Source organism: Podarcis tiliguerta (genome assembly GCF_965153285.1).
Source record: "Podarcis tiliguerta genome assembly, chromosome: 6".
Classification (NCBI taxonomy): domain Eukaryota; kingdom Metazoa; phylum Chordata; class Lepidosauria; order Squamata; family Lacertidae; genus Podarcis; species Podarcis tiliguerta.
Genome location: NC_139539.1, coordinates 95,459,463 through 95,483,415, shown reverse-complemented (window position 1 = coordinate 95,483,415; position 23,953 = coordinate 95,459,463). Strand labels below are relative to the sequence as shown.

Below are 23,953 nucleotides of genomic sequence, written 5' to 3'. Positions count from 1 at the left end.
TAGAACAGAGACATGCATGCACAATAATTATGAGCCAACTTCAAATTGTTGAAAAAAACCACAATCTCATTGTTCCCAGAGTTTTTGTAGGCGGCTTTTATCAATGATTCAAGCTAAGTAATTCATAGCTGGCCACAGCTAGAATTCCAATCCAAAACTGCACTCTCTTTAAAGAAACATTTTGTGCTGCGTTAGATTCTGGTTAAAGCCATTTGCTGCTCCTTCAATCAACCCTGAACTTCCCCAGATTAGAAAAACACAATATACATGCCCTCACCTGAAGGCATACTTCAGGGTGCTCTCACTGGGATAGGAGTTGCCTTGAGCAATCAGAGGTACGGATACTCTCAGGCCAGCACCTTCAAGCACTATGTCCTCCGCAGAAAGGCGTGTGTCCCGCCTATCGACCCGAAAAGAGAATGTCACGTTTTGGCCGTAACTCAAGATTTGATTCCCAAGGAACTTGCCTGAAAGGGAAGTAACAAAGTCCACATCCAAGGAATGGTAAAGAGTTTAGTTGTAAATATTAGCACGCTACCGGTCCATGCAAATAACCATGCCACTCTTGTTATATACCTGGAGCAATGAAGTAGATGGGAAAGGGAGTTTCTGAGATCACAGATATTTCTTGAGTCTCACTAATCCACTGAACTGAGATTTCAGAGCCATCTCGCTGTTCTGCGTGCCAGTCCTCCTTTCCTGAAAGCCACAAAAAGAAGCTGCAACTTAAGCACTGCCAAACTAATTTGCTGCATAGCCTGTGCTTTTCTTGATGTAACCTTATCATTTTATAATTTAATTTAATTTATATTTTCTGCAACACAAACCATGTTCTACTGCAGTGCAGCTGGAATCAGGCAGCAGTCTCTATCTTGTGAAAAGAAAATGTTAAAGCTTTTAAGGTATAGGGCAGGAGTTGTTCAAGTTAGATTGAAACTTGCACTTACCATACTGAAAGCTGGAGGTAATTCGGTAGATGCTGTATCCAACAGCATTGGTACAGACAGATGAGTGCCCAAAACAAAAGCAGGGAGTGCATCCCCTTGGGTTGGCGGGATCCAGGTTAAAAAAGCCAGGTTTACACCTAAAATAAAGTAAAAAACCACTAAGCACTTCTAATCCATCTCCCACATTGATCTTCTGCCTTCACTTCTTTAAGAGTTTCATTTAACTGGGCCACAGAGCTGCATCCACAATATTTCTTACAGTCAAGCTAGACCACTTTGTGGCAGAATTTCACACTAAATCTGAGGAAGTCTTCCATTCTGGTAAAATAACAGCCAGCATCCTGAAAAAGTATTGCTAGAGATTGTCTTTCTTCTGTTGTGCAGCAGATAGATGCTGGTCTTTGACCCGGAAAAGCTGGACTCTAATTCCTACTCAGAACCATTCCTCACTTTATAAGGCAATTGTTATTTCCATGGCTATATCCATGTTCTGTTGGAGAGCTGCGACCCAACCTCTGCACAAGGATACAAGGGGGTGTCTAAAGACATCCACCTGTCACAGATAATCAAATTCACCCTGTGCTTTTGCTAGGATAACAACAGCGCGTTCCACAACAAACGTTACTGAGCCCTAAAGGGCTTGTTCTCACTAACAGCAGAAGAACTGCTGCAAGTTGAGAAGGGGGGGGGGGGGAGAGCCACTGCTGCCAAGTGAATCTCTACCAATTTAATTCTCAATTGGCAAAATGGCCTCATTTCAGTGGCCCAAATTTCTCTTCCATCTCCCCAACAAAAACTGAGCCCAACATTCTCAAGTGAAATCTTTTCACTCAATCCCAGCACAGGTGCCAATTTATTACCCCACCTGCTCTTTGTGAGAAATGGACTGAAACGTCAGGAGCTGCTCTCAACCATCAGAGTCATTAAGAAGCCTTTCAAAAAGCAGCCATCTCTTAAGCTTGATCTGCATCATGGATTTTTTGTAAGGATAAAAAAGGGATCATCCCTCTTGTACACTGCTCTGAGCCCTGCAAAGCGCAGAAAGGCAAAGAGCAACAAATGGGTCAAGTCCCACATTCAAAATCCTGCGACGTAATGCAAACCCCACTACCTTTCACAGTTGAAGCCCTCAGCGTTGTCTTTGCAGGTACAACGCCCCGTGTCCATGTTGCACTCGTCCATACTGCCAGCAGGATTGCAAGAGCACCGCCTGGAAGAGAAGCAAAGAAGTCCAGTCAGAGCACTGAGGAGAAGAAGGAAACCAAGTTTCCAGGCAATATATCAGGAAGGGGACCTGAGGCCCTGCAGGTATGGATGGGCCACAACTCTCACCAGCCCCCAGCCATCATGGCCAGCGGTCAGGAATGATGAGAGCTGCAGCCCAGCAACACCAGGAGGTTCCTCATCCCTGTTGCACATTCTCCGTCACAGCCACTACTTTCATCTATATATTGATCTAGGGTCAGTCAACGTTTACCTGCAACCGGCCTCTGTGAGAGAGTGGAAGCCGGGCTGACATCTATCACATTTGTCGCCCATCACACCAGGCTTACAACTGCACCGCCCATAGTTGTCACACTGAGTGCTGAGGGAGCCTGTGTGTACAAAATGAGATCAAGGTACTATTAAAAAGCAAATCAACACAAAAACTGCACTATTTGTTCTTCAAACTAGGCCCTTAAATAGGGAGGGACCAGGATCCTAGAATAGGCAAAGGCAGTCACAATAGTATATCATTTCTATAGTCCCTCCACCCCAGACTAAAACAATGTTATCTAGATGAAGTAATCTGAAGTAAAATATGCAAGATGTGTTAACCATCTAACGGTTTCCAACCTACACACTCAAATCAGGACTTATCCTATATTGAAGCTGCAATCATCCATAATTTAATACTTGGCAGTTATATGGTGTGTGTTCCCCCCCCCCCCCCAGTGTGCATATACTTAGCAAGAACAACCTTTTGCCCCAATACAATGTAAAACAAACTATTTTGATTCTTGTTGGCACAGCTCAGAATAGGCTAAGCCCATGCACACAAAAATCCTGAACATTCTGTGAGGCAAAAGAGCATGAACTGCGCTGCTAGTTATTTAGTTATATGGTGTTTTTGAGAAGTTCAATATCCAACTTTCTGTCCACTGCAATTGAGGGAGTTTAAAAAGCAGCTTATGATTGGCTTGTCAATTGTAGGAAGCAGCAGACTCCACCCCCCCACCCCGCTCTCTTTTGCTGATCTGAGTTATAACCTGGGCTTTGTGTACATAATTTCATTTATTTAAAAGCAGTGTTACCATATCTCTCTATGGGCTGCGGGTTGTAGAACGTTCAGCTTCTACATAAATCAGACCAGCAAAGCCACAAGACCCTGGTGTCCTATTAAATACATAAAGCAAAAGTCTAGCTTTCACTGAGGTGGCAACTTGAGTCTGGACTGCAGCACTTCCAGTGGCAGGTGGCGGTTCGAGTGATGAAATGCTCCATGAATAAGATTCCTCAAATAAAGGACAGCAGATGGCAGGAAGAAGAATTCTAGCACAGCCCTTTTCCTTTAAGGTGGCCCTTGTCTATTGGCAGGGACTGTTTCTGTACAGAGGTGCATTCTGTCAAAGAGTTTCCACCTGGGCTCTGACGCAGTGCAGACTCAGATATCCTGGGCCTGTGGCAGCCAGACCAAATGCCACCAGACTCAGCAATCTAAAAAGCTTTCACAGAAGACTTGGCACTCCCCCCTCTGCCCCAAAGGTGAGGAGAGATGCCCACTCTCAGACCTCACCTGGAAGGTCATTCCAGAACTGCAGGGCACACTGACTTCACCCCCAACCATTTTAAGTTCTTATACTGAAAGAATACAGAACCAAACTATATAGGCTTTGGGGTTTCATAAGCAGGAGGCTTTATCTGAAATAATATAGGTCACAATCCATTAAAGCAAGGATCAACAATCAGCTTCCCAAGAAGCCCACTTCGATAACACACTCTAAATAATCCTGCTGGCAAGTTCTCTTGAAGCATGGGCTGTGTCTCCACATATCTTTTCCCTCTAGATTGGTGACTGGTAGCACAGGAAGCAGCCTAGCTGCTGCCTCTTACATTAAAGCAGAGGTCGACAACCTAAGGCACATGGGCCAAATGCGCTCATGAGGGTCACTTAACTGGCCCATGAGCTGCCCCTGAACTGAGCTGCCCGCTCAGCGAGTCCCTAAACCGGCGCAGTGCGGCGTGGGGACTCTCTCCTGTGGGTCCGGAAATTGCTTCTGTGCAGGCACACTTTTCAGCGTCTGGGCATGCGCAGAAGCGATTTCCGGCACCACGGACATGCGCAGACCCGGCCCATGGAGGATCTCCGTGGGAGTGATCTGGCCCATGCCCGGTAAGCCTTGCTGACCCCCGCATTAAAGGCTTTGAATGGCAAGGCTTGCTGAACTGGGCCTAGAAGTTAACTGGCATCTCAAAGCATTTAACTTCCAAACTAGGATGCACTGAGATCATTTGTGTTGTTTTTCAGTGGGTCAAGTATCAGTAGTTTAAAGAGACAAGGATGACATTAAGCAGCTAACTTCTCATTAGTATTGCAAGAGGTTACTTCATCTTTAGGCTAGAAAAAGATTGACACAAAAAAAACATTAAGAGGATTAAAACAAAACAGATTGATTTAGCAACAAGAAGCTCACAAAGACCTTTACCATATACAGTCAACAGTCTTCCTTCAAGCCAGCAATTATTTAGGAACAATTACTCAGGCAAAAATGCCATCTTAAATCAACACACACACACTTTAAATATACACTGGCTGCCTGTTGTGTCATGGAATATACTACAAGGTTTTAATGCTCCTTATCAGGCCTTCTAAATTTGCCGTTGACTGAAAAACCACTCTTCAATGTTGCAACCCCACTTGGCATTTACACTTGGCACAATAGCAAAATAAGAGTCTGATCACAGCGTTAGCCTGACAGGGAAACACATAAACACAGCTTAGATCAGTGCCTGAGTTGGACACCTCAGCTGTATTACATTCTGTACAGATTTTATTGAATATGTGAATCTGGATAACCACTGTTTAACATTTTAAACACTATTCTACTAATGCCCAAGTACAGATCTCTGTTTGCACATCATCTGTTCTAGAACCATAGAACTGTAGAGTTGGACGGGACCATGAGGGTCATCCAGCCCATTCCCCTGCAATGCAGGGATTTGTTGCCCAACACAGGGCTCAAACTTGCGACCCTGAGATTAAGAGTCTCATGCTCTACCAGCTGAGCTGTGACCAAGAAAGAGAATTCTAGGCACACCAGAAGAGGGTTATAACCTCATCAGTCACGCCAGATAACTTGAATCAAGGAGGCTTAACTCTCCACTCCTGTTGGAAGAAGCACGTGGGGACATCACTGCCTCTTCCATAATGGGCCCCTCCAGCGCTGATATTGGGTGGCCATGCCCCATGGGCAGTGCAACCCACTGGCCCCTTCCATGTGATCCTTGCAAGAGACAGCCTCTTCTCCATCTCACATACATCCCACCCATTAGGACTACAACCATTTTGGTAGGCCCCCTACCTTTTAAAATATAAAGCTGATTTATGAGCTGACTTCACACAAAATGTTATTCTAGTTGTCACAATTCAAACCCACAAAGGGTAACCTTTTAAAATTGTCAGCATGCCAAGAACTCTCTCCCTTTGGAAGCTTAACAACTGAAAAACCCAAAGAGATTCACCATCTCTGCCACTCACCAACAGGGTTGCAGTTACACGGCAGGCACGCTTCCTCGCTCCCAAGGCGGTAGAAATTCTCCCGACATCTCTCGCAGTTTGGTCCGTCAGTATTACCAAAGCAGCTTGTGCAGTGGCCCCCGTGGCCCGTGGAGCGGTAGAGCTCAGGATCAAAGTAGCACTCCTGTGACCGGCCATTGCAGTTGCAAGCTAGAGGTAAGGAAGAAACATGTGCTTGTTTGGTAGGCCACTAAGCACATCTCCCTGCTAAACCCTTTTCCATCTGCCCAACCCTCCAGGCAACAAAACCAGAAGTAAACGCTACCAAGTCTATAAAGTTGTAAAAGAAGATGCTCAGTCCAAAAGAAAAACGTAGCTTAACTGAAACACCAAATGGCTCATAATGAAAAGAGGTTGGGGAGAAGTCAAGAGATGAGAAAATTAAGCAATTGTTTCTACCTGTTTGGAGATGATGCAGTAGGAGTTTGGGACCTCAGATAACATTCCATGCTTACCATACAGAATATAAAAGCTCAACAAGTTCAGTGATTTTCAGAAAGCTAGTTCACTGTGGTTTACTTTATATTAGTTTAAGGGGGACACCAAAGCTAGCAGAGGCTGAGATGGCTGGTGAAGCTTCTGAACTGAAGCCAAAAATCCCACAGGTTGGGATGTAGTAGAGCTTAGTTTCCTGCTGTTCTTGTTTTTTTAAAAAAGAACACCAAGCCATATAGTGGTACCTCGGGTTACATACGCTTCTGGTTACAGACTCCGCTAACCCAGAAATAGTGTTTCAGGTTAAGAACTTTGCTTCAGGATGAGAACAGAAATTGTGCAGCAGCAGCAGGAGGCTCCATTAGCTAAAGTGGTGCTTCAGGTTAAGAACAGTTTCAGGTTAAGAACGGACCTCCGGAACGAATTAAGTACTTAACCTGAGGTACCACTGTATTTTGAACTAAAAAAGAAATGACGGCCAGCAACATGGGCTCTACCCTTCAATTTCCATGTAAGCTAGAACACAGGCAACATGCTCTTTTACACACACACACACACACACACACACAGGAGGAGTGCTCTGCTTATGAACTTTGTGCTACACATACCCATTTCTGGTGCACAAGTCAAGGCAGGTGGGAACGTCGGGAGGGAAATCTGCTTAGGTTCATACACTGTGTTCCAGACTCCCTTTTGCCTGGGTCTTGGCTTACATGAGGGCAATAGCTAGAGTGACTAAGGGTGCGGGTGCAATTCCTTAGACTTGGGGGCGGGGGGAGGGGGCCCAAATGGAAAGCCTGGGTTGAGCTCCCAGGCCACTAGCTGCCAATCCAGAGCAGAGTCAAGCTGACACACCTTGCCTGCATCTGCAGTGTTGAGCTGCTGCCTGATCCTCAGCTTTAGGGTAAAACCATCCCAAGGCAGAGGAACCGCAGGGAGCTGCATAGGTACCATGGTGCAAACCAGAATAGCACTATCCTTATGGTTCACCTGCTCTTGCCCGAGGCTCCAGGAGGTGGAGGCAATTAGCCTTTGTCCATGAGCATGCCTTCCCCACCCCCTCACCCCCAAAGGGCTGGAGTCGCGATATGTTGCTGAGTGTACTAGATTTTCCACCCGGCTGTCTCTCCAGCTGTGCTACAGTTTCTAGCCTTCCCACAGCCCTCCCACACAGTTTACGCTGCTCTCTGGCATGCAAACTGCAGGGAAAGATAGCAGCGAGACCAGCCTGCCCCAGCTGCATCCTGTGTGTCTGTGCATGTGAATGAGAGAGAACAAACTTTCTGCTTTCCTTAGCACAGACAGGCCTAATTGCTCATGTCTAGGACATGGAGCAGAACAAGAGCCCATCAGACACCAGTTTCGTCAGGCTTTCAACTCAAGTCACAGACTCACATATACAGCTGGGAACTTTCAGCATACATATGAAGCAAGTTAGGAAGAAATGTTGTCTTCCCTCTCCATGCAGGAAGCTAGCGATTCTAATGCTGGAGGCCAGAGCACACTAGCGTGCAATGAAGCAGGCTAAGCTGTGCCTTCAAAAATTAAGCCATTGTGTTGGGTGCTCACCAGAGTGCAGAGTCCCCATGCAGCACAGATGCTATACCCCACCCATCAATGTATGGGAAGGAACAAAGAAGCACCATACAGCCTGTGCTACAGCTAACAAGCGTGGGGGAATTCCAGAAGCATCACCATAACTCAAAAACATTCTTTCTTTCTCTTTTCTTTGCATTCAATGATATAAATTATTTTGCATGACCTGCAGCTGTTTGAAGTGATACGTTCTACCTGTCCTGGTGCTTTGAAGGTAGCTATATCTATGGAATACGTACAGGTGATACAGCACTTAGAATTACAAGGATAAGACCCAGGATTGCTTACGTAAAGCTCTCACTAACAGTTTGAAGAATGGAATGGAAGGCTGGCAAACTGCAGTAACAGGAGGCTTGCTGATAGCAAACTCTGAATGGTTTGCTAAACCTAAGAACAAGTAGCTTTCTCTGATTGCCAAGTGATAGCTAGGAGATGGTGGGTGGAGGTCTCCCACATGTGGGATATGTTGCTCTTTGTCAGGTGGCCCCTCACTTTGATGGAGGTGCTTTTCTCTAGGCAGGATGGGAGCCCAATGGATGTTGCAATCAATAACACGTGGAGGATATTCTTTTTTGCAGGAGACATTGTTTATTTTCAGTGATCCTTTGGTGTTTTATCTTTGTTGCAAATGCATTTGATTCTAAGAGCCGGTCTGTAAACAATTCTTTATATGTTTTGGATGTCTGGATTTCCAGCACAGATGCGTGTGAGCATCACTGGCTTATGTTGTAAAGACTGGTGGCTATTTTGTTATTTCAACAGTGAGGAGAACATTCCATCCAATGACACAGTGAGAAACGCACAGCTCAGTGATGTGCTGCCCATTATGGAAGGGGATGGGGAACTTGATATGAGGCTGCTCTTCTTATAACATGCACTTATATCCAAAGATGGGACTCAGGGGGTCACTTGAGAGTCTTCACCTGAGTTTCAGCTAAATTCATGGTGCTGGATCATACCTTGAAGGAACGAGGGTTCCAGGGAAATAATTTTCACAAAAACAAACATTTCTCAGTTTCTTCAGGAGAGATCATTTGCATCTATAATCAGAACTCTATTGTATTGCAAACCTGGGTCCATTTGAAAAATCTCTGAAGGCCAGAAATACTTTGCAACTCCAGAATCAAGAAGATATAGTAAGTATCAGATCAAGCACTTAAAATAAACTGCTTTTATCAATACTTTTCTCCTCCTTTAAAAAAAATACCTCTTTCTATGATCACTTCAATTGATTCCCAAGGATGTCACAGAACAACTAATAATTGCACACATAAGCCTTACAACAGTTTCCCCCACTTCACTGTCATCCTATTCTACTGTACATTCCAGACAGAAGATAAATCTGCCTGCCACACACTGCAGTCCTCCCAAACACCACCCGGGTACCATATGTAAGCACTTTTCCCACAAGAAAAGCAGTCACTATGGAAACAACTGTAAGGTGCCTTGCCCAGAATAAAGCTCTGGGCACCAGGTTAATTCTGATGGACACATCTCACACAGACGGTTTCTTGAAGCACCTAACCCACTCTATGACCAGGGTATTTTTTAAGCCTGAGGGTTACAGCAGTTTCGAGGAAGACAGCAGTCCCTTGTACTGGTTTAAGCTCAAGTCCCATGACCTTTCTCCCCATCAGAACTTTGCACCCAGAATGAAAGACAAGAAATCCATTTTTTCTCCCTTTTCTCCCCCTAAGGTTTGGGGTTTTTCCCTTTCAAAAAAGAAAGGACTGCCTGCATACCACAAACTCCACAGTAACTCAGAAAAACAATAGGTCTTGGGTAGCATCCAGAACAGAGTTCCCAGATTATTATTATTATTATTTGTTTAAACAACCCAACCACCAAACACTTTCTAGTACTAATGGCTACAATGATGTGCTTTAAAGTATGTGGGCAACACCTGGGAGAAGTCTCAAAAGCCAAAGGGATTGCTGAACAGGATTTCTACTAGTTAGAGGGCAAGGCTTCTGTGGGGTTGGACTGGGTGACCCTTGGGGTTTGTTTCCACCTCAACAATTCTATGATCCTTGCCCTCTTCCCAGGACCAGGAGAAGCAGAGCAATGTCTGCAAAGGGAGAGTCCGGCATATCAGCTTGTATATTTCATGCATATTATAGAATTCCTTTCTTGTGACTGCGGAATCTGGGTCATCCTGGCACAGATTATCTATTTATTTTCAGCCATAGAACACAATTCCTGGTGATAATTAGTTAACTCCAGAGGACTATGCTGAATCAACAATGCAGAAATGAGAAATACATTTTTTATCTTGCAGTTGGGTAAATAGATCAGTGTGCCAACAATAACCACAGATAACAAGCTGCACAGCACCTAGTGTGGTCTGAATCTTGAGATACGAGACAAAGAATTACCCAACACTCTGCAGGTTCCAAGGGATTTCTACCACACAACACACGCCAACTGATAAGAGGAAACAAAGGCGTTTGAGGTAGGGTTTAAAATAAGCCAAGCTCCTGAATTAATCCAGGATGACAAGAGACAGGAAGGGACTGATCTTGCCAGGAGGAAAAAGGAAGAGAACACTCCAAAGAGCTTTAAAATTGGCTACCTCCCACATGACAGTAGGAGGTGATGAAATAATTGGCAGGAAGATTTTGCTTCTTAGACAAAGCCAGATTATTTAAGAACAACCCCAACACACTTACGCAAACATTCGTTGGCACTCTCTGCCGTTGCTCTTCTCCAAGGCCGGTCGTTGTAAAAAGGGAGGCACTTTTCACAGTCCACCCCAAAGGTATTGTGCTTGCAATTGCAGGACAGCTTTCCATATTCATTCTTCACACACTCGCTTGCGTGGCCGTTGCATTTACACCTGCACGGTAGGAGCAAGACTTCAGGAAGAAATGTACATCTTGTGCCCCACAAGAGTCCAAACCTCCTACACAAGCAGACTGACTCACATCAAAGGAACTCCTGGGGTCTGTCTGTTCCTTCCCGCCTCCACCCCAAGGAAAGTGATTCTCAGGGCAGTGGAAATTTCTTAACATACAATGAACCAATACAGTCACCCGACCGCTCTCAAGTGACGGCTAAAGCAAAGTAGCAGGTGAGAAAGCAATTTCTAAACGTTTTTTTTCTTTAAAAGAAAGAAACCGAGCCCAATGTGCTTCCATATTCCTTGAGGAATCACCTTTTATATTGCCAATGAAAAGCGTGCAGTATAGACAGGCAAACAGGGACCTGTTGTAACATTTCTACCTTTGCTGCCCTGGGCTTCTTTGGGAGAAAGAGCAGGGTAGAAGTAGCAATAATTATTCCAATATAGCTTTCAGGTGCCCCTCTCACATCCGCTCCACCATGTTATTATACAGTTGATTTCTCCAGAGTTAGCCCAAACCAGTGGCTCTCAAATGGTGTGACACACCACACTAGTGTGGCAGGAGAGAACGGCAAGTGTGGCAGGAAAATTCAAGGACAATCAGTATTATATTTTAGGAATGATTCATGCTCTTACGTAGCTGCATTGTTTTATACCTTCTGGGTGTCCCACGATCATATGATAAAGTAGTTGTGTTCTATGTTATAAATCAAGCACTGTTAGGAGTTGTGTCTTTTTGTTTTCCAACACATTTCTCATCAATAAAAACATTTGGTGTGGTGCAAGCAAGTTTTAATTCTGACAGTGTGGCCCAGAGAATTTTTTTTGAGAAGCACTGATTTAGACACAACCCAAGTGTTATCAAAACTCAACTGGGTTTACCCTTATGACTCTGACAGAAGTGTTATTGTTTTACAGACTGAAGAGTACTGACACATCTAAGTGAATCAAAGGCAGATAAGGGATGCTGATATTATTGAAAATGAAACAAAAATGCTACTAGCTCCCACTATGCCAGAGCACATAACTTACTGGGAGAGCAAACATGATGAAGTTGTGGAAAGCAAGTTCAAAGTTTACAAATGATACGTACTCTGCGTACCTACTCTAGCAGCCAGAGTTTAGTGGCTAGAAGTTCAAAGCGTGCATTGTGAGCCAAGAAGCCCAACTTCTACCTTATTTGCCTTATGCAAACCAGCTCTTCAGCATCCCTTGTCTCCTTCTTCCACATCTTTGAACATGGGGGTAAATATACTGGCTTAACTGAGAAAGCTGTTGTGAAAGTTACTGATGTAATATATACAAAGTGCTCTGAGCAAGTTGGAAAAGTTAAGTATTTGTATGGAAAGCTTTTATAGACAACTGTTAGCTTAAACAAAGTCAGGGATAAGGCAGAGCTGCAATTAACACACAAGCATTAGAAATATTTTCCCCTGCTTCTCCTCTGAACTGTTGAACAATTATTAACCAGTGAAAAGGGTTTTCAGCAGGGGGCTGGTCTACTGTCCCTCAGACCTTGTGTGGGGCTGGACTATATTTTGGGGGGGAAATAAAAATGAACAAATTCCCATGCCCCACAAATAACCCAGAGATGCATTTTAAATAAAAGCACACATTCTACTCATGTAAAAACACACTGATGTAAAAACACACCATCTGTGGGCCGGATTGAGAGGACTATTGGGCCGGATCCGGCCCCCGGGCCTTAGGTTGCCTACCCATGGGTTAAATTCTCATGTTTGGGTTTTACTTTATGACAACCTCTTTTATCATGGACAGAGACTTTTCATAAAATGTAAACAATGCCAAGTAATTATGAGAAGTACTACTGAACTTTATAAGCTTGACCTGGTTACATGAATCTAGTCCAAATGAACTTGAAGAATGCACCATAGATACTGGAATAGTCCTTGAGCCTGTTAAATACCAGTACACAAGTTCAGTAACAGATGTTTTATTAAGTCATCATTTTTAAATGAAAAATCACTTTAACTGTGTGTACATACAAATAAAAAATGGGGGGGGGGGGTTGCAGTCAGAAGCCCCAAGCAAACATTTATTTAAGATATTAAATATATAATTGGATGTGGTTTGCTACTTACCTGCCACCCACAGCAAAGTCAGAAATGGCATAGTAATAAGACTTGAGAACTTTGGGATCATTAAAAACTTCATCTCCAAAGGTGTTCAGGCGATTAAGGCTGACTCTGATATCGGTAGCAGTTACCCATTCCTAAAAGGGGAAATTGAAATGAAGCCACAATACACGTATGAACAAGCCACAGCAACACTCAATGTATAGCATATATTCTATGTGACTCTAGCCAAGGTTTGTTTTGGGCTTATTGCTTGTGGTTTGCTTGGGGAAAACAAACCTAGAGGCAAGGTTCAGGTGTCATGCTAAGCCACACACAGCAGCAGGAGGCGGACGGGGAGCAGAACACCCAACACTTTGTTCTGCTGCAGGTTCTGCTTCGAACCAGAGTCACCTGTAACTATAGTTTAAAGTGACATGCAAATGAGGCCACTGCCAGTAGGCCTGTTGGGCCTTGGAGTTCCACATTATTCATTATTTCCTTGAGAACACAACTCATCCATTATCAAAACTCGTTATATATTTTTTAAAATCCCTTTATAACCTCACACGAGAGCTTAAGAAGCCTCTATGAACAGCATTTTAAAAATTCTGTACCAACTGTGCATTCATTCTCCAATCACCCATCTGGTTACTGCTCTGTGCTGTGACAACCATAAAGTCACAAACGGAGCATTTGGATTGCCAGGTTGTGCAAAACCTGCAGTCTCTGGACACATTTATTATTATTATTATTATTATTATTATTATTATTATTATTATTTATATACCGCCCTATACCTGGGGGTCTCAGGGCAGTTCACAGAATAAAATCAAGATGTAAAACCACAAAATATATAATTAAAAAGAAAAACAACAACCAAATACCCCCCCCCCCCACAAAAAAGCACATTTTAAAAGGCATAGGATGTAAATCAGATCAACCAAAGGCCTGGTCAAAAAGGAACGTTTTTGCCTGGCGCCTAAAGGTGTATAATGAAGGTGTCAGGCGAACTTCCCTGGGGAAAGCATTCCACAGATGGGGAGCCACTACAGAGAAGGCCCTGCTATCGTGTTGCCACCCTCAGAAGGGCCTCAGAAGATGATCTCAGGGTCCGGGTAGGTTCATGTGGAAAGAAGCAGTCCTTGAGGTATTGTGGTCCTGAGCTATCTAAGGCTTTATAGGTCAAAGCCAGCACTTTGAATTGGGCCTGGAAACTAATTGGTAGTCAGTGCAGTCTGACCAGAATCAGTGAAATATTCTCAAACCGTCTTGCTCCAGTGAGCAACCTGGCCGCTGAATTCTGCACTAGCTGAAGTTTTTGAACAATATTCAGAGGCAGCCCTACGTAGAACGCATTGCAGTAATCTAACCTTGAGGTTACCAGAGCATGGACAACAGTAGTTAGGCTATCCCTGTCCAGATAAGGACGTTGCTGGGCCACAAGCCAAAGCTGGTGGAAGGCACTCCAGGCCACTGAGGCCACCTGAGCCTCCAGCGACAGCAAAGGATCCAGGTGTACCCCCAAGCTATGTACCTGCCCCTTCAGAGGAAGTGTAACCCCATCAAGAGCAGGCAGCCTTCCAGCCCATCCGGTCTAGGGAACCACCCACTAACCCTGCCTCAGCCTGATCTGGATTGAGTTTAAGTTTGTTGGCTCTCATCCTGTCCATTATCAAGGCATTTCCACTGCCTCACCTGCAGATGTAAAGGAGAAATAGAGCTGAGTGTCATCAGCATACTGCTGACAACGTACTCCAAAGCTCTGAATAACCCCACCCAGCGGTTTCATGTAGATGTTGAACAACATGGGAGATAGGATTGAGCCCTGCGGAAGCCCACACTGAAGGTTCCACAGGGCTGAAAAGCATTCCCCAAAGAACAGCCTCTGGGAAAGACCATCTGAGTAGGACTGGAACCACCGCAAAGCGGTGCCACCCACCCCTAGTTCGGAGAGTCGCTCCAGTAGGATAACATGGTCAATGGTATTGAAAGCTGCTGAGAGGTCGAGAAGAATTAACAGGGACATGTTTCCCTTATCTTTGTCTCGACAGAGGTCATCATACAGGGCGACCAAAGCAGTTTCTGTGCCAAAACTGGGCCTAAACCCCAATTGAAATAGATCTAGAAAATCAGTTTCTTCCAAAAGTGCCTGGATCTGGTCTGCGACTACTCACTCCAGAACCTTGCCTAGGAAAGGGAGATTAGCAACTGGCCAGTAGTTAGTTGGATTTTCCGAGTCCAGGGAAGGTTTCTTAAGGAGTGGTTTTACCACTGCCTCCTTCAAACAGGCAGGGACCACCCCTCTTGTAAAGAGGCATTGATCACCTCCCTGGCCCAGCCAGCTGTTCCTTCCCTGCTGGCTTTTATCAGCCAAGAGAGGCAAGGGTCTGGAGTGCCAGTGGTCGCTCTGACTGATCCAAGCACCTTGTCCATATCGTTGAGCCTTACCAACTGAAACTCATCCACCACAACAGGACTAGACTGTGCTCTGGACATCCCATAGGATTCATCTGCTATAACAGCAGAGTCAAGGTCTTGGTGGATATAAGCGATGTTATCCTCAAAATGCTTTGCAGACAAGTCACAGAGAGCTACCGTTGGTTCTACCATCTCCCTTGGGCCAGCCTGGAAAAGGCCCTGTACAACCTGGAAAGGCTCTACCGGACGACATAATGAGGATGCCATGGAGGCAGTAAAGTAGGCCTTTTTTGCTGTCTTCACTGCCACTAGGGAGGCTCAATAATGAGCCCTTACCAGTGTTTGGTTGCATTCATTTGAATCTTTCCTCCATTGTTCAAGCCATCTCCCAGCTTGTTGCCTTGCCCTTATCTCCAGAGTATACCAGGGGGCCAATCGGCCCCCACGAAGTGGGAGAGGGCACTCAGTGGCATTTGGATGTTCCAGAAGTCAACCAGGGCTTCAACAGGCGCACCAGTCATATCAGACAGAAAACCCCCCAGAGCATTTGGAATCCCACTGGATTCATCAGCCGCCAAGGGTGGACCTTCCTAATAGGTCCCCCATCTCTGCAGAGGGGGAAACGGTGCTGAAATTCTAAATCTAAACAGGAAGTGACCACAACAAGGGACTGATGTCAATGTTCCGCACATTCAAATCACCATCTTCCTGCCTAGTTGAAAAGACAAGGTCTAGAGTGTGGCCTTCCATGTGCATTGGGCCGATGACATGTTGGGACACCCTCATGGTTGTCATGGCAGCCATGAAGTCCTGAGCCACCCCAGAGCCAGCTGCCTTGGCATGGATGTTGAAGTTTCCCAGAATCAGCAGTCTGAGAGTCCTCAACACCACCTCCAAGACCAGCTCTGTCAGCTCAGGAAGGGAGACTGCTGGGCAGCGAGGCAGGTGGTAAACCAGCAGAATCCCTAATCTGTCCCGATTGGCCAATGCCAGGAACACACACTCTAGACCCCCCCCCCAACTGGACAGAGACCCTAGGGATAGAGAGAGAATCTCTATAGACTACAACAACTCCCCCTCCCCGACCCTCAAGTCTGGCCTGAAGGTGCACTGAGTACCTCGGTGGGCACAGTTGGGTGTGACCAACTCCACCCTGTTCACCCACCCAAGTTTCAGTGATACATGCCAGATCAGCCTCCTCATCCATAATCAGATCATGGGTGGTCCTTCCCTTCCCCTCATATGAAGCAATTCCCTACATCTTACCCTGGTTAATGGAAAATGGCCAGTGATGATTTGCCTCAAGACCAACTGTCACACACAAGGGGAAGATGGAGCCAGGTTCAGGTACATAATGCCAAAATATGGCTTAGTGTTACATCTGAACCACCCCAACAGCTCAACTCAGCTAAGCAGTAGAGTCCTCAGGGATGCTAGTCTATCTTGGGATTTATTTCTATCCCATATCCTTCTTTCTAAATTTGCTTGCCAGGAAGTAGGGGAGAAATTAAAAAAAAAGTAACCAAAGATATGTACATGTATTTGGTTTGCTGGAAGTTTTCCAGTCTCAGAACCAAGTACCCATGTATAATACACACAATGAATCATACTTACACGAATGCTTTTGTTTTAAATTCTCAGCTTCCGCTTTCCCATAGACTCACCACAACCCAAGGGAAACCAGCATAATTGCTCCAGAACAGATACCTGCCCCAAGGCTCTTAGGCTCAAGTCTGTCTTTTCTTGGGAGCCTGAATTCCAGCACATACTGAAAAATCATCAGCGAGGCTTTCATGTTCACAGCAACCAGTATTTTTCCTGTTCATTTCATAGCTTTAAGATATGCTGATGCCAATTTGAAAAGGAAGCAGGCGGATCCCACGGAAAAACAAATACAACAGCGATGCAACACAACAGTTCTGTTTCCCTTAAAAGGAAGATGCCTGGTTTCCTTGTTAGGAGGTGTGACAGGATGTAGATTTAAATGGATCAGTTAAAAAAGAGGCAATGATGGCCCCCAACTTAGATCGTTTTTGAAGAATATTAGACAAATTCAGAGATATTAAGGCTATCCAATGGCACTGTACTTCTGAATAATGCTGCTGGAAACTGCAGGCGAGGAGAGTGCTGTTGCTCTCAGGTCCTGCTTGTGGTCTTCCCACGGCCAGTGTGACAACAGGATACTGGACTAGATGGCCCACGGACCTGATCCAGCAGGCTCTTCTTACGTTCTTATAAAAATCTGCACCAGTTTTTCCCTGCAATGAACCACTGGACCTACATGGTGGACCACAGAAACAGCCAAATTCCCAAGCTCTCCCATTACCGTTTTACTAATTATTCTTCATCACACATGTATACCAGTCTCCTTCAAAGGAGCAGACAGGTTGCTCTGTGGTTCCCATTCCTTTCAATAGAGATTGTGCCAGAGAATGTGTGAGGAATCGCACCCTGAGGCTCAGATCTGTCCATTCCCACTGTGCTGTACTCAGGCGCAAAGCTGCTTCACGCCTCACGCCAGGGGTCTCCCTGACCAGCTGCTAAACAGCAAGATACAGAACACACCTGAAGAAGCAGGACCATAGATAACCTCGTTAACTAATGAAAACTGGAGCATGCTGTGGGCCTACACTGGGGTTATCCATAAGAAGTAGAGAGGAGCTGCCTAGTGTCTTCTTCTGGTTGTACCCAGGAGAGACTTAGATATGAAGAACTGAGATGTGCCTCAACCACAGCCTCTGATCCAGATCCAATCCCCATTCTCCTTACCTGTAAGACAGGGCTGTTGTCAAAGTTGTAAGCGCTGGGCCTGCCCTCCAGTGTTGAAAAGGCTACGTTGCCTCCCGTGAGCGGAGAGATGTCACTGAACTCGTCTGTGCAAAGGGCCTGCTGTTCATCCTCCCCGGTCCTGATGAAGGCACGGCTGGATTTGCGGTAGGTGTTCTCGCATGAGCCACTGTAGTACTGGTAAGGCACCCAAGGACCATCTTCCCGGGTGCGTTTGTAGATGGCAAAGCTCTCTGGCCGGCTGGTGTGAAATTTCAGGCGTACGTATGTAATATCAAAGGCCTTTCCTGTAAAAGAAGAAAAAGTGTTGAGAGTTTGAGACTAAAACACAAGAGCAGGAAGAGAGAGAAATGTCTCTTCGTTCTTTTCAAAGTCTGCAGGGTTGACTTGCTATAAATGTTTGTGTGAAAAATCAGAATGAGAAGCTATGTTTATAATATCAAAACAAAACGAAAAGACTGTGTTTGTCATACTGTAAACTTGTAAATGGTCGCTCTCCTGGTTACTTGTGGCAAGAAAAGACATTAGGCAATAGGTTAGAGGGAGTTTTAGCACACTAGATGAGAATGGACACTTCTTCACAGCTGAAAATGTGCCACAAATGTTTTAGAGTGGTGTGCATACACAGCTTTGTCATTTTACCTGCAAGGAGCGCAACTGGTATTTATTTTAAATTTTTCATAACAGCACAACTGCCCACTCTGTCATTTTACTAAAGGAACAATTAATCAATAGCAATTGTATCCAGCCCGTCCTCTGCATGAGCTCAGTGCAGAATGCATGGAACTTATCCTTTATTTGCCAAAGCAAGGTAGGCAAGTGATATATTGACCTGTCCAAGGTCCTCAGTGAATGTCATGGGGTGGACAGAGATTTTAACTCTGATCTACTGTGCCTAAGTACCATACTCTACCCGTGTCAACTCATGGGATGCAACTGTGGTGGTCCTTTCCAAGGACACAAAAAGTAATGTGCAAATTCACTTTTTGGACTCTGACATGCAACAAAACACTTGTGTGTATCTTCTTCCCCTATGCCGACAATGCCCAAGCAACTGAGGCTGAGGAGGATGAAAGAATCACACTCCAAAAGTTAGCACTGAAGAGAGGAGTCCTTGCTCCAACATAGGTCTCACTACCTCATGCGCATATGAAATGTGCATGCAAGTCAATGAAACATGAGGCTTCTCCATGCAGTTAATGCTTGATTTGGCCTGAAAGGAAATCTGAGGGTGCAATGTTAGTAGTCACTGGATTACACTGTAGGGTTGCACACTACTCACCCAGCACAACGTGTAATATGGAGATAAAAGGAACAGGTAACACAGCACCGTCCTAGGCCAAAGTCCCACTTCTCCAGCACCCCATTCTCACAGTCTCCAACCAAATGCCTATGGGAAATCTGCAAGCAGAACCCCAGTGCAACAGCACTCTCCGCATCCGATTCCCAGAAACTGGTAGTCTCCACCACATGGCCGTTGTTGCTAGTATCCCCTGATAACGATAAGCCCCAGGCATCTGCCTAATCCCCTTTTAAAGCCATCCATGCTGGTGGCCATCACTACATGTTATGGGGACAAAGTCCTGGTTAATTTTGTGCTGTGTGAAGAGGTTCACTGGATGACACTGAGCATCTACATTTTCCACATCATGCACAGTTTTGTACATGTCCCCCCTCTTACTCGCCCTTTTTTCCCTAAAAAGTCCCAAACGTCACAACTTTTCCCCTAGAGCAATTGTGCCCTATAAGCTTCTCTCTGTTTCAGACCAAACCCCAACCTGCTATGAGGGGCTGATACATCTGGACAACACAGCACAGTTGCTGCGCAAACCACTTAGAAGCTGAACTACACTGCGGGGTTGTCACTCTCTGGAGAGCCCTTGCCAGGCAGTGCAGCGCTAGAAAGACCATAAGGCAGCTTCCTAAGCAAAATATCTGGAACACTTGAAAGTCTATATAAACGCTAAATAAATAAATGCTAAAAAACACACACCCCATTGCTTTGTTTTAAAAAGGTACTCGCATATTCTTGAGCCTCACATAATCTTAAGAACTCCAAGGCAGAAGACATGTTTCTGTGTATGACAGAAGTGCAATATCGTTTCCCACAAGGATGATGGGCTCATACTTTCACTTTCCCTACAGTTGACACAGCAAAGAGGAAATGCTGGAGCCAAGCCAGAGAAGTGGGATAGTCGGGCCTCTTGTTGTGACAATCAGAGCCTTTGTTAGCTCCTCACTTCGTGCCATTATGGTTAGGATCAAGGAACTGTTTTCGACTCAACTTAACCATCCCAGGAAGGAAGAAAAGGGGAATCCCCCTTTGATACTAATTCTTTGGAGGCAATCAAATGAAGAATAGCTTCAGGATTTATCAGCTTTAGCAAAAAGCAAACACAAAACCCACTCTCTTCCACCCCACCCCCCACCCCCTGCCCACCTACATACATTTCCCACCCAGTTTGTGAAAAGAGGCCTCTCCATTATAGATTCTTTCCATTTGCTGGCATATCCCCAAACAGGCTCAATAAATGTCAAATAAACCAGCCATGGTCATCTTTGCATCCTAGGAACGTCCGGCACTCCAGCATTTCACTCCCTTTAGCTCAGCGGTTTTACAAAGTATCTCCCTACAGGGAACTCTTTCTTCATCAAGTTATCTGAAAAGGAACCCCAACCCACAGGAAGGTGGTTTTGGGGCACGCTGGGGGGCAGCCTTGCAAATACAGGCGCAAATGCTGCTACCCCCAGAAACTTTTACCGCTTATACATTGATGGTCTGGAAACAGAACAGACGTTGGGGCACAGCCCAGGGAAAGGGAAGCACTTTTAAGGTCAACTGTTTTCAATGGGAAAATCCACTTTGCCTCCATTTGTCACCTCTCTTCTAGTTACGAAAGCTTCCCTGTCTGGTCAGCTGGATGCAAGTCATAGCTTGCCACAGCCAGCCAAATGAACAGCTCTTTTCAACGGCTGGAACACATGCCATTCACATGGGTTAGGGATGGGGCTCCCTATCACCAAGGCCAGGGATAGGAACCTTTGGCTCTCCAGATGTTGCGGAACTACAACTCCCATCATCCCCAGAAAGCATGGCTAGTAGCTAGAGGTGATGGGAGTTGTAATTCAGCAACATCTGGAGGGCCAAAGGTTTCCCAAGTGAACTGTAAATGTACTTTGGAGCACACTTTGTACTCTCACATGGTTGTGCATTGCAGGGCCAGTGATGAAGGGTGGAGGGCAAGATGTCTCCAGCATTTTGGGTGTTTATTCCTCAGCAAGACCATCGGTAGTAGAGGACAGTTTGAAAGGAATTGATCTATTACAGCACTGTATCAGCATTATAATAGCCTAACTGTTAGTTGGGGGATTTGTGGCCCAGTGGGAAACATGCTGCTCTTGGCCTAATTTCATGAAAACCTCAGCATCCTCTGGCTCTTTGAAAGCCACATGCCTATAGTCCTTGCTTGAAATCACTTCTGCTTCGTATTTGTGTGGGTGTGCATAGAAATGCATGGGGTGTTAGAGGAGGGGTAGTGCCTCTGGTGGGGGACATGCTCCTTCTGGGTAGTCCATCCACCACTGGTCCCCACTCTGCACTCAGCTCTCAACTGTGACTCGTAGAAACTGTCAGCATTCAATAGCAGCCACATGCCAGGAACGGCTTGGACTAGGCTAACCAGGTGAGGGTAGCAAATGAGTTTCAAATCCTTGGTGATTTAGGGACTGCATGTGAAGATAGACTCCAGCCAATTGAGTGGACGAGACCAGTAGTGGGTCTAACAGTCAAGAAGGCGGTTTCTGCAGATGCTGTAGAGGGAAGTGAGGGGCAGGTGAGGCCCGTCAACCTAGGAAGGTAGCCCACCTAGGAGAAGGAAAACACTGATCCTAAACGCTTGCTGCCTTGCAGCTACACCCATTTGTAAGAGTGGCTTCGTGAGTAAACCCTGAGGAACAATCTGTACCCGCCGACTTGTGGGACATCTTTAAGAGAAGAAAGTGGAGTCTCTAAGGCAGTTGGATGGTGTCTTGTAGGTCTCCTTCTGGCAACTCCTGAAAAGAATAGGAGCCGGGGCCATGGGGACTTTGCCCCCCCCCCCCCTAAAATATCTGAGGGGGCTGGAGCCCTCCAAAGCTGATGGGCATTGCCATTCAAATGGTGTGCATGCATCACATCATGTGATCAATTATGTGGGGCAGGGCTCACCTTACTCAAGTTGGCACCCCTGCAACCACACTGGTGCCAAACATCTTGCTCTGCTGTCCTCACATCCGTGAGGATGAGAGGGACGTCTCATCATCTAGGCAGCCCAGGACCTCCAAACATTCTGCCCAGGCTTGTCCCCTTTGGTGCTGCTAATGCAGCATGAATGTGATAAAGAAAGAAACAGGGAAAACACACGTGTAATCCTGAAACAATATACTCTCTACCCACGCTGGCTGCAGCCTCCCCTCCCAAACTTTTCCTTTGGGGCAAAGTTCCTTAAGTGGGGAAAAGGTTCTCCCCAGCAAAAAGGCAATGGTGCAAAATATTTAAAATTATGAGGCATGTTCTCTACCGTATCAGCTGGGCAGTGCGGAAGGCACATTTTTGAAGGGGTGGTGCTGAGAAAGTGACAGAAGGAAAGAAGCTTTCATTTATGCATTTATAATGGACATGGAGAATCCATTATAAGAGCTTCAAGAGTTACATGTGGGGGTGTAAAAAAAAAAACCCACCCTCCTTTTTGAATTGGGAATGAAATGAGCATTCTTAAGCTTCACTGTTCAAGAACACTGGCACTTCTGTTAAGAGACGCTTCAAGGAATTTTTTTTAGTAAGAGCTTGCTAGACAGCCTTCCACCATAGTTGTAGCAACAGGGGATGGTGCTTATTGTTTTCAGATTTTACAGTGGAGCACACTGGCTGCCATTCCTCAGCCTGGGTGCATAACTAGGAATTATTTTTATTTTTTGTCAATGGCCTCCTGAAAAGCTCAAGACAAATGACTCCTGTGCTACTCCCAGTCCACGAGGCAGCCAAATGCACTGTGGGCTCCCGTTGCTCTTATGTCCTGGTGGCATCAGAAAGAATAAACCTGCGGAAGAAGAACTAGAGAGCTGCCCCTGGGGTGCCTGAAGCAGTTAACAAGAGTTATAACTGTGGGAAGAGCCTATAAATAAATAAATAAATCTCCCACCCCCACCTTCCTCTCAGGGCTTCTTGGCTGTGAGAAAAGTTCCCAGAGTGAGGTGTACAGCTGCACACCAGCTGTTATTGTTTCACCTCAGTGGCCAGGACTGTATGCACACTCTCTCACCATAATAAATGCATTCTGCAACCAAGCAACAAAATCAGATACGACAGAATGCCCTTTGCCCAACACTGCAACAGAGATGAGGATAGTTTGTGAGTGCATCTGTGCAAGCGCAAGTGTGTGTGTGTGTGTGTGTGTGTGTGTGTACACACACACACACACACACACACACAATTCAAGGTCAAAAGAACACACAGCCATTTATGACTGGCTAACATCTCAAGGTGCATAGATTTCTTAAACTTTGAACAACTTCAGTTATCCCACTGATCACACCTGTTGCCATAACAAGTCACCGAGATTCCTTTCCCCACGAAAAACTGTCATGTTTGCTGTGGCACCTTAAAGTCTAACAAATTTACTGTGACACAAGTGCTTTCACATATAAGACCCTATTTCGCATGCTCAATGTGGCTTGTGAGAGGTTGTCAATGTTACACACATGTGGGTTTGCAGGGTGTGTGCAGTCACCTGTGCACTTCTTAGTCATGCGAGGAGACTGGTGTGTAACAACGCAATAACTGCAATAAGATGCACTCGCGTATTCACAGTTTCATTGGGTCCCTCAGATTGTCCCTGTTGTTGTTGGCACCTGTCAACAACAGGAGTGAAGTCAAATCGCTGTGTTAGCAGCACTGAAGTGACCTCCTCAGGGTGAAGCCTGTATGGAGGTCCTGGGCTGCCCAGACGACAAGACCTCTCTCTCAGTCTCGCTGATGTGGTCCAGAGGAAAGCACAGCAATCTATGTGGCTGCAAGCATTCCCAGGAGGAGGCG

The 23,953-nt window shown here is 45.5% G+C and overlaps 1 protein-coding gene across 2 annotated transcripts in view; it reads right to left on the bottom strand.

The window, feature by feature from the left end:
• The window catches only part of LAMC1 (laminin subunit gamma 1), a 120,277-nt gene that overhangs the window by 33,127 nt on the left and 63,197 nt on the right, over nucleotides 1-23,953 (bottom strand). For both annotated transcript variants that reach the window (XR_014512667.1, XM_083446470.1), the window contains exons 2-10: nucleotides 17,863-18,167; nucleotides 12,700-12,830; nucleotides 10,425-10,591; nucleotides 5,686-5,874; nucleotides 2,425-2,542; nucleotides 2,059-2,157; nucleotides 948-1,084; nucleotides 577-699; nucleotides 278-467 (exon numbers count right to left, since the gene is read on the bottom strand). Coding sequence is in view for 1 of the 2 variants with exons in the window: in XM_083446470.1 (XP_083302596.1) it covers nucleotides 278-467; nucleotides 577-699; nucleotides 948-1,084; nucleotides 2,059-2,157; nucleotides 2,425-2,542; nucleotides 5,686-5,874; nucleotides 10,425-10,591; nucleotides 12,700-12,830; nucleotides 17,863-18,167 (1,459 nt within the window). In the remaining variant the exon portion in view is untranslated. The remainder of the gene's footprint in view (nucleotides 1-277; nucleotides 468-576; nucleotides 700-947; nucleotides 1,085-2,058; nucleotides 2,158-2,424; nucleotides 2,543-5,685; nucleotides 5,875-10,424; nucleotides 10,592-12,699; nucleotides 12,831-17,862; nucleotides 18,168-23,953) is intronic.